Here is a 14,866-nt window from a genome sequence, read left to right as displayed (position 1 = left end):
AAGAATCTTTTTAAAGAACGAAAATAGAAAAGTTAGTTGTCTGAAAAAATAAAAAATTCTATATTTGGAGAGCAAAATAAAGTTCAGGAGATAACCTTAGGCCCTATCATCATTTCATGGGCCATTTATTCTTGGAAATTGGAACAGATAAGTTCAGAACATTCTTTGTTGGAGGTCAATTCAATTCCTTGTTTTCAATATCTTCCATATATAGCTAGTTTCTATTTTTTCAGATTAACAGAGATGTGATAGAAAATGAGAAAACTTGTCCAATTTCCTTAAATCAGGAAAAAGACATGGTCCAGATGAGTAATGATCAGTACCACTCCGTAATGTAGCAACACTCCATTAGGGATGTGAAAATCAAGATACATACTGTTAGAATATGTGCGTTCACTACCAGTCAACGAACCAGGTCCTTTGACACAGCAAAAACATTGCAGAAGATTAAACAATATGAAGAACACAACACAGACAGTTAACGTGGAAACCTCCTTGCTCAAGAGACTAAAACCACGACTTGTCACACAAGATTTTCAACCGTTTTCACTAATCTTCACAAGCAAAAGTGAAACCCGATTACAACAACGTGAAAAAAAGCTATTAATCTCACAACCAAGCAATAATTCTACTTTTTGAAGAGCCTAAGCAGATCTCACTCTGCCCACTAAGTTATCACCACTAGACAATTTAGGATTCAACTAAGCAACACACAAGTTGCCCACTAAATCACCACGCTTCGGATGACTTAGGATTTTTACTAAGCAACACACAAGGTTGTCCACTAAATTAGTTTGACTCAACTAACTTAGACTTTTCAACTAAACAAAGAATTTGAATCCTTTATAGATTAGGAACAGATCTACAATGTAAGCATGGAAGAAATAATCCTAAAACAACTAGGTAGCTTGCAGCTCTATCAGGTCCCTGTTGCTCTTAGGATGATCCTTCTTGAAGATGGCCTTTGCTTTTTGAGCTTTTGGATTTTTGAAATCCAAAACTTTGTTTGCCAAAACATTTGTTTGTGTTGTTGGAGAAGGGTCTATATTCAAATGGACACAGACTCTTGGGACGAGGCTATTGGCTGAGAACCTGCTGTCGTGAAAAGTTGTGCACCAAACCCTCAGAGTTGGCAGCTTTTGGCAGCTGTCTTTTCATCCTTTTCTCGTGCTCAGACTTTTCGGGATCAGGTCCCTTGCTGCGTTCTTTGATGCTTGAGTTCTTGACAAAGACTTGATGCTCTCTCTCTCTCTTCTTGAATGAACTTAATATGTTGTTTGTCATGTTGAAAGTATCAACCATAAAGAGTTATTAACCATTGGACAAACAACCTCCCCATTCTGATTGGTTCAGTACACTGGCGCCTCACCTACCACTGACAAGACAGGTTTACAGCTTTGCACCATTATGTGTCAGATGGAGAGAAATCTGTCAGGGACCAGGTCTCTGCATTTGTGAGATACTGAAACATACAATCTTGTCCGCTCTTCTTATTGGTATAGGATGCTGCACTTTTCACCTATCACCTAACATGACAGCTTTTACGGTTGTACCCCATTTATATCTGGACGAGATCACTCTGACAGGGACTAGGTCCCCACATTTGTGAGAATCATCAAAACACCTAGAATATAACACATACACTTGATTTGACTAAGGGTGATACATTGTCTTGTCATGTTGTCATAGTTTGAAAGTCGAACACAAATAGCAACATTGCATGTCAGGGAAACTATATATGCAACAATATATATTCTCATTTCACTCTCGAAAACCAAATCATACAGAAAAAACAAACACCAAAAAGCTAGGAATGAGTTGATGCTATAATCAAGTAAATTAAAAGTAACCCTTTGACTACTCTCTTAGATAGGAAAGAAACTGAGAATTTCAAACACACAGAATTTAGTATTGTGTATGATCTGGTAGTCTTTTCTCTATAACATTTGGATTGATCAGGAAATGGAATTTCTCCATCTTCTCGGGGTCTTCCTTGTCGGTTCTGCATTTGGGGCGTGTGGACTGTTTTCTTGCGATTCTAAATGTGTCATCTTTGTGAGCTTGCTTAACTTTTTCCATCCTGCAGTCCAACCCGATCCTTGTTTTGGTTTTGTGATCTTATCAAACTGTTTTTGCAAGTTTTCCATGTCATTTTGTAGTTGAACATACTTAGCTTTCACAGTATCGAGTTCAAATTTAAGAGTGTTGATGTCTTTTTTGGCTGTAGTCCATCCCTCTTGAAATGATTGTGGTGTTGCTTCGAGCAATGTTTTGCGGTTTGATACTAGGGGTTGGTAATGAGATTCTCCTGCATCTTTCAGTGAACTGCTGGATATTGCATTGCTGATCTTTACCTGCTCAGAAAAGAGGACTTGCACCACTACTCGTAGTGGAAGCCTTTCGTTCTGAGCAGCGTGCATGCAAGCATCAATAGACAGTTTTTGGCAATCCATCACCCTGCAGAGCCGCTTTCTTTCGTGTTCTGACAGAGTTGGATGGGCCTGTACTCATGGTGTATACATAGTAAGTTTTTGAAAAATTAGGTTACAAATAACACTAGCAAATAATGTAGGCTCAACAAAGGTAACTTCAGGAAATAATGATACAAAAATCAAGTACCTTAAGATACGAATCAATTGCACGATACAATCCATCATCACAAGTTCTTGCTGATTCTGGTAAAGCCTCAGCCAAGACCTGAAATTTTGTCAAGGAAAGGTTCCGATCTCTGGATACTTCAGTGAGATAACTGTCTACAAGCTTTGCGACTCTCATCTTGGCGTTGAGATTAGCACCCCTTTGATTTGCATCATGCATATGCTTATCAGAGAATGAACTTCTACTAGGGCTTGAACTTTCTGTTTGCTCTTGAACTAAGAAATGTTCCAAAAGCCTCTGAACAAGATCAACATCATACAATGTCTCACTTTTATTGTAAGATGGTATGAGTAGATCAGCTAAGGTAGCCTGCTCAAATTGCATCCCGACTCGTTTCTCCAATTCTGTTACAAGTGCTGGAGCCACTTTCAGCAGGTTTGCCATTCTCAAAAGACGTAGAAGGAAGCTACACGAGACACTGTCCTTCTGTTGTGGGATTATGCTAATTAGGCTTTCGATAATCATCCTCTGATCTTTGGCTTGAATAGTTGGTACTTCCTCTCTAGATCCTGACACTATCATATGAAGACCTCCTTTCCAGCTACTGCTGCTACTGCCATTACTAGTACTGCTGTTGCTACAATCATCCAACGATCCGGACCCTTCTTTAATTAGCCCCGGGATCCATTTAGTAGCATAGTGCATAAGAACAGCACCAATCAGTTCATGTCGCATGCCTTTTACCTTAATAGCAGTAATGACTCTGACAAAGTGATCAATCCTGAGAATAGAGACATCTTCGAACCACCAATCAGGGGGTACTAATTGCTGGTTTCTGCTCGGACTGGAATCCTTCATTTCATTCCATTTAGGGCTGGAAACACTAGCAGGTAGTCTGCCAGTGTATTGCCATTTTATTCCTTTTGGATTGGCACACGCTTTCCATGCAATTGACTCGCTGCATCTTCGAACAATTTGAAGGTTTTCAGCCCATGGTGATAACCTTTCACAACTCTTCAACACCAGTATAGAGTCCCTCCATGATGATAAAACGACATAACTTAGAAAAGCTTCAGTCTTGAATATTAGATTGCCTTCTTCTAAGTCCTCAGTCATTTCTAAGTACTCCGCTGCACATCGTAAACCGGAGATATTGGTTGCTGTGAGATCAACAGCAATTCCATAACAGAATTTTGCAGCTAACTCAAATGCCTCCCATCCACCTGGTAAGTCATTTAAAGCTATTCTGCTCAATTCTTCATCCCTTGTTTCATATATGATTCTGTTCATCTTTCCACTTCTAGAAAGCAAAGGATACTTTTTTTTTTTTTTTGAAAAAAAAAGTATCAGTTAGTCATCTAATTATTTATGTAAGACATTGAGGAGAGGTTTAGTATGTACCTTATGTAAGTGGAAACTAACATCTCCAATTTGAACTAAAAGGTCACTGGGAATATCAGTTGCTACATACCTATTAATAATAACACATTTAAATGAAAAAAACAGACACATTACATTATGTTTGAGAAAGTAAAAGTAATAAAAAGTTCATACCAAGACTGTCCTTTTTGCTCAAAACCATCAGTCTTGACCCCATGTTTGGTGTTGTTGAGAACACCATTTCCATAGTCTCTACCACTAACAGACTCACTCTCTGATTCCCACATTGTGAGAGGTTCTCAGAGTTTTCTGACACAAAGTACTTCAAATAAAGAGAGGGAGAAGATAAGCTAGTAGTAAAGAGGAAGAATTTCACATGGGGATACTTGGAATTATGTAAAATTGTCGTTTTTCACAACAATTTTCAAGGCCCTCTTACAACCTGTGAAGTAATGGGCATAATACTCAGCTGTTCCTTTTCCATCTCTTCACTAATAATTCAACTTCTCTAATTCTTTAAACTCTGTCACATACTCAGGGGTGTAACAGAGAAGGCATAGGGCATCTAAATACAGAGGGGAGAGAAAGGGGAGGAATGTGAGGAGATAGGATCCGGATCTATAGGGGAGAGATGTATTAGCGACAAGATAGTCTAGAGAGAAGTGATGTATTCGAAAAAGGATTTTTGATTTTTTAAAAATAATTATGGTAAATATGTGTATTTGGGTAATTTTTTCAATTTAAATTTAGTCATTCTTAATTCATTCAAACCTTAATATACTTCAAAGGATCTTCAAATAGAGCCTAATTTAATCTCTATTTTAACCCGTTTTAAGATTATTTATTTGTATTTGTATAATGTATGTTTCTTATGAATTAATATCTATTTTATATCTTTTAAGATTTATATGTTCATTTGTAAATTTTTTTTAACAAAAAATAATATTATAGAGTTGAAATTCAAATTGTATTTATAAAAGGTAAATAACATGTTAAAATCATTGAAATTAAATACATCAAATTGGCAGGTCATGGCCAATTTGATTTTTATCACATTTGAGTCTAACGTAAATTTGGACGGGTCATGATCCAACTCGATCTCTATTTTAACTCATTTTAAATATCTCCAGTTTTAACTTAAGTTGCTCATTTGACACTTCTACTTTTCCATTTTAAAAAGAATGACGTTTTTTTTACAACGCTATAACTCAATTTTCCACGTAGTATATTTAAAACAGCAACATTAAATTAACATTTTTATACTTTAACATAACTTTAATTTATGACAAAATAAAATTTACTTTCAAATTCCATATCAAGTCAAATTAGAACATTTTTTTAAATCAACTAAGAATTTCTGTTTACTCCGATATAATTCATGGACCTGTTGCATTCACAAAACATTCATTCTTATAAGAGAAAAGTAACAAAAAATATTGAATGCCGTAGGTGTACTACTTCGACAAATATAGTATTCATCAAGTTTATTCTCTATTATTATAGGAGAATGGACCACATTCTTTCATTTCATACCGCAAGTGTTAATCATAATCTAAAATTATTTGTGTTTTTCTTTCTTGTATATTATTTATCTGTGAAATTCCCAATGACTTGCCATTTGTTTATGGAAGAGATATATTCGACAGAGGATTCTTGCTTATGCTATCGAGATTATTACAAGGTAGGTACGGTGCTACTGTAACTAGGGACAGATCTATGTATATGGGTGGGTTGTCATGGCTCCAAGTGACGTCCGTTAAAATTTATATAGATTCGTCCCTACTTATAAAGAGTGGTAAGATCTTTATCGCCATTAGTCTATTATCCTTGGATAAGTGTTGCTATAAGTTTTATGAACATCTATAAAGAGTGTTAGATAATGCTAAAAACATATTTTTAATGACAATTAAATTATTACTGTTTATTAATTGTTGCTAAAGATATTTTTCTTTATAAGATAAATTAGTGAAGTAGTCAAAAATCTTAACATAATTATTAATAACATCCATGTTTTAAAATTTTTAGTAAAAATGTCAATATTTAGAAAATATTGTGTATCCTAATTTAGACCCTATTTTATCTCATCTTAATTATACCTTTTCCAACTTTTCTCTCACACTTATTTCACTTTTTCAATATTTCTTCATCTTTCAACTCTCACATCTCTTTTTGGTTCTTTTCAATTTTTTTCTTCAAACTTAGAAAATATATCTCTAAAGATATTCACAACAATCATTTTGATTTAGGTATGCATCTTCATCCGATTTTTAATTTGTTTACTATTTTTTTTTGTTTAAATTTCAAAAATTTTGTTTGTAGTTGAGTATTAAATCGACCAACTTCGTTTAGGGTTTGAAAATCATAAAATCACTCTCTCTAATGGCCGAATCTAAGAGGATTACAAGAGGCATGCAACTTAATCAACAATTTTCTAGCGATTTTTCATCTTTTAATTATATATTACTCAAGAAATAACGGATAATGTAGAATCAACTGCTAAAATAACGGAAGAGAGACGATCAAAGAGTTGACGTTTGCATCTTTTTTAAAAGAAAGAAAAATTTAGTGTAGAAGATATCGAAAACTTATTGAAGACCAAATTGAGGAAGAACAATTTTCTTTTAGCTTGTTTTGTATTTATAGTTCTTTTTTAGAATTTGATATTCTTTCTCAATTTGTATTCAAATCACTATGTATGCTATCAATATTTGAATTTATTAAAAATCTCATGTTGCATAGTTTATAAATCTTGTATTTGTCCCTAATTTGTATTCATCCCAAAGGTATGTCAACTAGTTATGTATTTTATTTATAGAAAGAGTAACTTTCTATCAATTTATTTTGTTTTTATAGTCTTTTCTTCAAATTTTTGTATCATTTCTCAATTCCTATTCAAACTACTCTGTATGCTATTAATATTTGTATTCATTCAAATATCATGTTGCATAGTTTATGTATCTTATTTGTTCCTAATTATATTCATCTCAAATGTAAGCCAACTAGTTATGTATTTTATTTAAGAATGATTGCAACAAATATTCTCGTATTCTTTCTCAATTTTATATTTTATTCTCACTTTTCCATCATATTATTTTTATATTTATTCACCATTATACAAAATATAATATAAAAACTAGAAAGAATACAGTACAAATAATATACATATTGAAATGAATACGACTTAGGAAGGAAATAAAATTTTAAAGAGAAAAATAAATATTGAAAAAATATATGAATACAAATATGCTTCTTAAATAACTACATATTTATTTGAGATACAAGTTTCATTATACAAAATACAACATGAAAACTATAATGATACAAATACAAATGGTATACATATTGGATGAACAAGATTTAAGCAAGGATACGAAATTCTGAAAAATAAAATAAATACACTGAGATAAGTATGTCAAATAACAAATAAAACTATATGTGTACAAATTTCTATAACGTATTATCATAAAGTTTCATAATAACAATTAGTGAAAATTGAATATTGAATTTTTCGATTCTGTGATTTTCATAACAATAATTAGTAAAAATTGAATATTGAAAATTTTATAGATGTGGTAATTCTTTAATTCCTTGATTTTCATAACAATAATTAGTGAAATTGGGTATTTATCTTGGTAAATAAAAGTGTTTAGAAACCAAAAAATAGAGAAAATTGGATATTAATTTTTTTTAGAACAATGGTGAAAGGAGTGTTTTTTAGAACATGGTGAAAATGAAGAAAGAGATGAAAGTTGGTTTATTTTGATAAATTGTAACAGATGAGACTTTTAAGCATTTGTTCCTTTTTTAAAAAAAATTCTCTCCCCTAAATTCCTCCAATCTATTATATAAAAATTATATTCTTTAAATAAAAATAAATAATAGAAGCATAAATAAGATATTTAACAAATTAAAATTTTGACATTTTTACTAAATATTGAAAGTGTTGCTAATGAACCCTCTTAAATATTAAAATATTGACATTTTGAAAATTTCTCTTTTTTATATAATATAAGTTTGTCATTCATGAATCAAAATCTTTAGTGGTGTGACTGGCCGTAAAAGGTTGAGTCCACCACTGAGGGTTTGAAACCCCTTGTCGCAAGACTTAAGTTTTTTCCCCTTTAGTTCTTCCTTATTTGCTACTCCATTATTATTTATCAATCCAATCGACTATCTTTTGTTTTGATTAATTCTTAAATTTTTGAAATATTTTCTCTTTCATTAAGTATATTTTTCTTAATATTAGCATTGCGTGTGTATTTTATATGAATTATCAATCAGCATCAAATTTTGAACATCGTATAAATAATAATAAAAATATATTTTAATTTAAAATAAATAGATATATGTTATAAAATGATGAATATTATTATGTTAGAGTTTTTTTGAATTTAAAGGGTTTTTTTCCATCTTTTATGTCATGCTAAGAAAGTTGAAGTTATAAACATTTTTTATAGTTTCTCTTTAACTGTATATCTTAAGCGAAGACGACTGAGTTGAAGCTATAATATTTTTATATTTTCTCTCAACTATATATCGATAATAACACATAAAAACAATGAAATATGAATATAAAAAAGTAATGATATTAGATGATTTATACAAGTTTGAATTTTTTAAGGTGGAGAAATTTCTAATTCTTTTAGTGTTTTAGAGAAGACGATGTCTTAATTGCTATCAAAAAAAATTGAACGACTTAAATATCTTTAATATTAGAATATCTAAAAGAAAAAATTACTAAATATACATATTTAATCAAGTTACTTATAAATATTAGTGAATAGAAGTAATCGTTCCATTTATCCTATTTAAACAAGTGACATCTAGGACTGTTTATGGTAATGGTTAGAAAATCAAATCGAATCGCAATTCGAATCAAACTGATTAAAAAAAATAATATTTGATTTGATTTGGTTTAAATTTTAAAAATTGATACTACTTAATTTGGTTTTGGTTTTACTCCAAACCGAACTGATAAATTAGATATATAAATTTGGGAAAATGTACAAGTACCCTCCCAGGAATATGATCAAAATCCCTGAGACACAGCTTAACTAAACTAAGGTCCTACTATCCCCTAAACTTATTTTTTTTAATTTTATATACCTTTTATCTTACGTGGCACACTCCATGACTCCACGCAATTGAGGCGCGGGATAGATATTTGGATGTCATTTAAGTCAAAAAGGTGCTCAAAATTACAGAAAAAAATAAGTTCAGAAGGGTAATAGGACCTTAGAATAGTTAAGGTGTGTCCTGAGATTTCGGTCATAGTCTAGGGGGGTACTTGTGCATTTTTTCTATAAATTTTTTATTTATTAATATGGTATTCATAAATAAAATATAAATATTTTGTTAAATCTTACTTAACTTAAGTTTTTGACTTAACCATTTTCTCAAGCCCAACACTTTAGCCCAACTATAATAAATATAAGTCCAAGTCCATCGAAATCTATTTTAATTTTTACCTACCCTACTTCACATAAAATAATCGCATTTTTTCTTAATTGAATCACTTTATTCGTATAATGATAACTCGAATCTTGCTTTTATTGGACTGACAATTGCTTTTCTGTAGATTGTTCATGATAGAATGTATGCTTTCACTTAACGAGTAATGGACCAGGTCCCTTACTTCAACTCAGAAAATTACCAGAAAGTTGAATGCAGTAAAATCAACACAATGATTTTACGTGGAAACCTCCTTGCTTAAGGGAGTAAAACCACGACCTGTCTCACAGGATTTTCAATCGTTTTCACTAATCTTCAAAAGCAAAAGCGAAACACGATTACACCAAATGTAAGAAAGAGTTATCAATCTTACCGTTAAGCAATAGACCTCTATTGCTCAACAAGCCAAAGTAGAAAAACAATCTACCCACTAAGCAATCCCACCTGGACAACCTAGACTTTTAACTCAACACACCAATTCCTTTATAGATTTAGGAGTGGTTTACAATTTAAGAACAAGAGAATAAATTCCTAAAACAACTAGACGAAAAGCTCCAGATGTTGCTGTTGTTCGAGGAATGATTCTGCCTTTTGCCTTTTTGTTAGCCTTTGCAAGAGTTCTTGAAAAGTGTTTATCAAGTTGCAAAAACTACCAAAAAGTGTTTAGGAAAGTGTCTTTTGTATTGACAAGTCCCTTTCCTAAACATCTTGCCATTGGTTGGAAAGGTCACACTTTCTGACGCCATCGGGAAGTGTGCACCTACTTTCTGTACTATCTCCAGCTGGCAGTCGACTGGCTCACTCTCAAGAGAGCCTGGTACCTCTACTAGGTCCCTGGGTTTGTTTCATCTGCAATACTTCAAACAAGACACCTGCAATACTCAAGTAGAAAACCCGGTACCTTTATGAGGTCCCTAAGTTTGTCAAATCATCAAAACTACAAATAACATTTTCCCCCTTTTTGATGATGACAAACAATGATATGATCTGAGATCTTCACCAGAGTCGTTCCCCCTGACATTGTATTCCCCCTTTCTGCATATTCCCCTTTTTCTTAATATTCCCCTTTAATGCATGTTCCCCCTTAATGTATGTTCCCTTTTATTTTGCTACTTACAGTTTACTTCCCCCTTTTGGCATCATAAAAAAGATATGCAGTAAACCATTGAGTCAACATAAATATTGTACAAGATCAGAGCTAATCAGCAATCAAACAGTAGAGGACAAGCATTCACAAAAGAAACTGGGAAGAACATCAAAGGAATAAAGTAACCAACAAGCCATTATAACATAATACATTAAAAGCAAACTAAAAATCCATTAACACGAGAATTTGCCACACAAAAAAAACAACACAAGGAGGGATTGATTGACAGGTTTAGGAAGAGGGAGGGGTCTTGGATAGGGACTGGATAACAAGAGTGAGTCGTGCATTAGCAGCATCATTATCCTGGATGGCCTTTTCTTGCAGGGCAGTTATCTTCGCCCTCAACTCCTTGTTCTCTTTCTCCAGAGCTTGTGCAGCTGAAGAACCAGGTCCCTCAGTTTGTGCAGTAAGAAGCTCTGCCTTGAGTACAGCAATTTCAGCCTCTTTACCACTCAAACGCACAGTGAGTTCCTCAGTCTCATGTTTAAGCTTATCCAGGTCCGCAAGAAGTTGTGCCATTTTGCTTTTTGGCAAGCCTCTGCCTTCAATGCACTCACATTCAACCAAGGTGTGCTCAGAGATGGTCTGTTTGACTGTCCCCACCTTTCCAATACCAAGAGGAATCTGAAAGTGTGTGAATACTTTAGTGAGAAAGTATCCATATCCCATTCCATGTACTCCTTTCCTCTCGATAACTGTCTTGTGAATGTGTTCAATCATAAGACCAGGAAGACTCAGAGCCTCAAAGCTGCACAGCATCTCCATGATGTACAAGTCAGCAGCAGTAGCAAGTGTTCTCTTTTCAGTTCGAGGGAGAACCACTTTGTTGACGAACTCGAAGACCAGCTGATACTCACTCTTCATGAGTTTCTTATAGATCCCAGCAACCTTGGTTGTGGGAGTCTTTGAAATCAGAGATGCAAATTCTGAAGAGCAAGTTTTCTCCTGCACGGACCGGGTCCCCTCAGTAGGCACTCTGAGTATTTTGCCCAACATCTCCTCATTTAAAGAAATGGCAATATCGTTCACACGTGTGAGGAGACTCCCATCCTCCAGAAATTGAACATTGTAATAAAACTCACGGACCTCTTCTTCATGGAGGATGGGGGATTGCTTGTTGAACAGGTGCAGCCAAGACTGGATCTCCACCATGTCGTGCAGAGAGTCCATGCCTGGAAGAGTGATAATCCCCATATCAAACACTCTACCAGCAAGAACTGCTTGGTTCCTCAGACTGTCAACTATTTCCTGCATGTTGACATTCTCACTTTTCGGGGCTTGAGAACCAGGTCCCTGTGTCCGCTTCCTCTTCTTTTCAGTTTTCTTCTCTTTTGACTGTGACTTCTCAACCTTCTTTGTAACCACTTCTCTTTTCTTTTCTGCTTTCTTCTTGTCACTTTTCTTTTCAACCTCTTCCCCAGACAACTCAACCAAATTTTCTTTGGGTATCTTAAAGTGTGATACCTTGAAAGTTCGTGCACTTCTGACTGCGGCAGCAGATCGTGCACTTGCCTTCAAGGCATCCCCCATTAATTTCTGTGCAGCAGACCTTGTATTAGGTCTTCTCTTAGGAGCCTCCTCCACAACCTTTTCTTTCCCTTTTCTACTCTCCACCCTCCATTTTAAAGGTTCTTCTTTACTAGCAGATTCAGATGAAGAAGAAGAAGAATACCGCCCTAAATCTGGGGTTTTGTCAAAAATGGGTTGAGAAGGCCTTACCTCTTCTCTTTCAAGAGCAACAGTGTGTTCTGTTCTGGCCTCTTCCCTCATCATTGCAAGACTCTCAATCACGAGTTCCTCACTCGCTGCTAGAATATTTGACTCTGAAGCCCTGTGTTTTGGTAGATCTCCCTCAAACATGTTGTCAGGCAACATGTCTTCACAAGTACCAGGTACTGTAGAAGTGTTTAGATCAATGGAGAAGAACGGGTTATCTGGAGCATTTTGTGAGGGACTGGGTGGGAGAGGAGTGCTGGCTGGAGCAGGTGTTGGAGAATAGAAGGCAAGAGGTGTAATTTCATCAAGTGTGCCCAGCATTTGCGTCGAAGAAGATGACGAGGAAGACATGGTTACGATACAGGAAGAACGCAAGAGAGAAGGAAGACAGATTTGCCTTTGAATGTGAGAGGTCTTTGTGATAAATGAGAGAGATAAAGTTTCAAGATGAATGAGAGTTTCAGGAGAAAAGACCCCTTTTTAAAAGAAGTGAGAAGGTGCCAGGTCCATTGATTAGACGCGTCGTTTGAGAGAAAAAACGATTGGACTGATCGGTCAGAGTAACCGATGACTGACACGTGGCATTTTCAACGGTCAAAATTTTTAGTTTAAACTTAATGTAAAATGCTAACCTGGACAGGTACCAGGTACCATGATAGAGTTTAACTTCATTCCTTAATTGTTCTAACCTCTTCTTTTTGCTGAGCAGATCCCTATTGAAGGTATACCTACGAAAGGTACAAAAATGATCTTGAGCAAATATTTAAAATTCACACAAAGGATACCTGCACAACAGTTCTAACCATCGAGGGAATATTTCTGTTTGAAGCTAAAAACATCACTTGGAGATCAACATCCCCAACTTCAGCCGATTTCTCTCAAATTGGTCCTTGCTGAGAGCCTTGGTGAAGATGTCTGCAATCTGTTCCTCCGTTGGACAGTATGTGAGCACAATATTTCCCTTCTCAACATGATCTCTCAAAAAATGATGTCTAACATCAATGTGCTTTGTTCTCTTATGATGAACTGGGTTTTTTCCCATACTCACAGCACTGGTGTTGTCACACATTAGAGGGATTGCTTTAATGTGGATTCCAAAATCTTCTAAGTGTTGCCTGATCCACAGCAACTGAGAACAACAAGCTGCAGCAGCTACATATTCAGCTTCAGCAGTTGAAAGAGCCACAGAGTTCTGCTTCTTAGTGCCCCAAGAGATAAGTGAAGATCCAAGGAAATGAGCCATTCCAGAGGTGCTCTTCCTGTCAACTTGATAACCTGCAAAATCAGCATCTGCAAAACCAACCAGATCAAAAGTATCACCTGCAGGATAAAAGAGAACCAGGTCCCCTGTTTTCTTCAGGTATCTGAGAATGCGTTTTGCAGCCTTCAGGTGTGAATCACGAGGACATGCTTGAAACCTGGCACACATTCCTACACTGTAAACAATATCAGGTCTGCTAGCAGTCAGATATAGCAGGGAGCCAATAATTCCTCTGTACATTGTCTGATTCACAAGGGGATCAGATTCTTCTACTATCATCTTGGAATTTGTTCCCATAGGAGTGTCAATAGGTTTGGAATCAAACATGTTGAATTTCTTCAAAAGCTCTTTGATGTACTTCTCCTGGCATATTGAAATTCCATTTGATGATTGCTTGATTTGCAGTCCCAAGAAAAATGTCAGCTCACCCATCATGCTCATTTCAAACTCTCTTCCCATTAGTGATGAGAATTCTTCACACAGGTGTTCTGAAGTGGCTCCAAAAATTATGTCATCCACATAAACTTGAATGATAAGCAATTCTTGTTCCCTTTTTAATAAGAACAAAGTATTGTCTATCTTGCCTCTTTTGAAATCATTCTTCAACAGAAATTTTGACAGCCTTTCATACCATGCTCTTGGAGCTTGTTTCAGACCATATAGTGCCTTGTTTAATCTGAACACATGATTTGGTAGCTCTGTATCTTCAAAACCAGGAGGTTGCTTGACATATACTTCCTCCTTGAGATCTCCATTCAGAAATGCACTCTTCACATCCATTTGATACAGCTTGAATCCCATAAAAGCAGCAAAAGCTATTAAGATTCTAATAGCTTCCATTCTGGCAACCGGTGCAAAAGTCTCATCATAGTCAATTCCTTCTTCTTGATTGTATCCTTGCACTACCAGCCTGGATTTATTTCTAGTAATAGCTCCACTTTCATCAAGTTTGTTTCTGAATACCCACCTGGTTCCTATTATTGTTCTGCCTTCAGGTCGAGGAACCAGGTACCATACCTTACTTCTTTCAAACTGATGAAGTTCTTCTTGCATAGAGTTGATCCAGTCTGCATCACTTAATGCTTCTTTAACATTCTTAGGCTCAATGGATGATATGAATGCTGAGAATGCAACTAGATTTCTTGTTTTTGATCTAGTTTGAATTCCAGAATTCAAGGGAGAGATGAGATTATCAAGAGGATGTGATGAACTATGCTTCCATCCTGACCTTGCAGCAGACTGATTTGGCAGACCATCATGATCTTCTTCATCAGGAGTGACATCATCTTCTGGGGGTTCTGATGTACTCTGGC

The 14,866-nt window shown here is 35.1% G+C and overlaps 1 protein-coding gene across 1 annotated transcript; it reads right to left on the bottom strand.

Moving 5' to 3' along the window:
* Positions 1-1,737: 1,737 nt before the first annotated feature.
* LOC107031991 (root phototropism protein 3-like) lies at positions 1,738-4,640 on the bottom strand. The gene is made up of 4 exons (XM_015233532.2): positions 4,153-4,640; positions 4,000-4,069; positions 2,620-3,915; positions 1,738-2,501 (listed from the first exon to the last, which is right to left on the bottom strand). The coding sequence occupies exons 1-4, from the start codon at positions 4,263-4,265 to the stop codon at positions 1,956-1,958; spliced, it is 2,025 nt and encodes a 674-aa protein (XP_015089018.1). The 5' UTR covers positions 4,266-4,640; the 3' UTR covers positions 1,738-1,955.
* Positions 4,641-14,866: the final 10,226 nt, after the last annotated feature.

This window comes from Solanum pennellii, chromosome 10, assembly GCF_001406875.1.
Source record: "Solanum pennellii chromosome 10, SPENNV200".
Taxonomy (NCBI): Eukaryota; Viridiplantae; Streptophyta; class Magnoliopsida; order Solanales; family Solanaceae; genus Solanum; species Solanum pennellii.
Note: the sequence above shows the minus strand (reverse complement) of the source record. Positions and strands in the feature narration are given on the sequence as shown.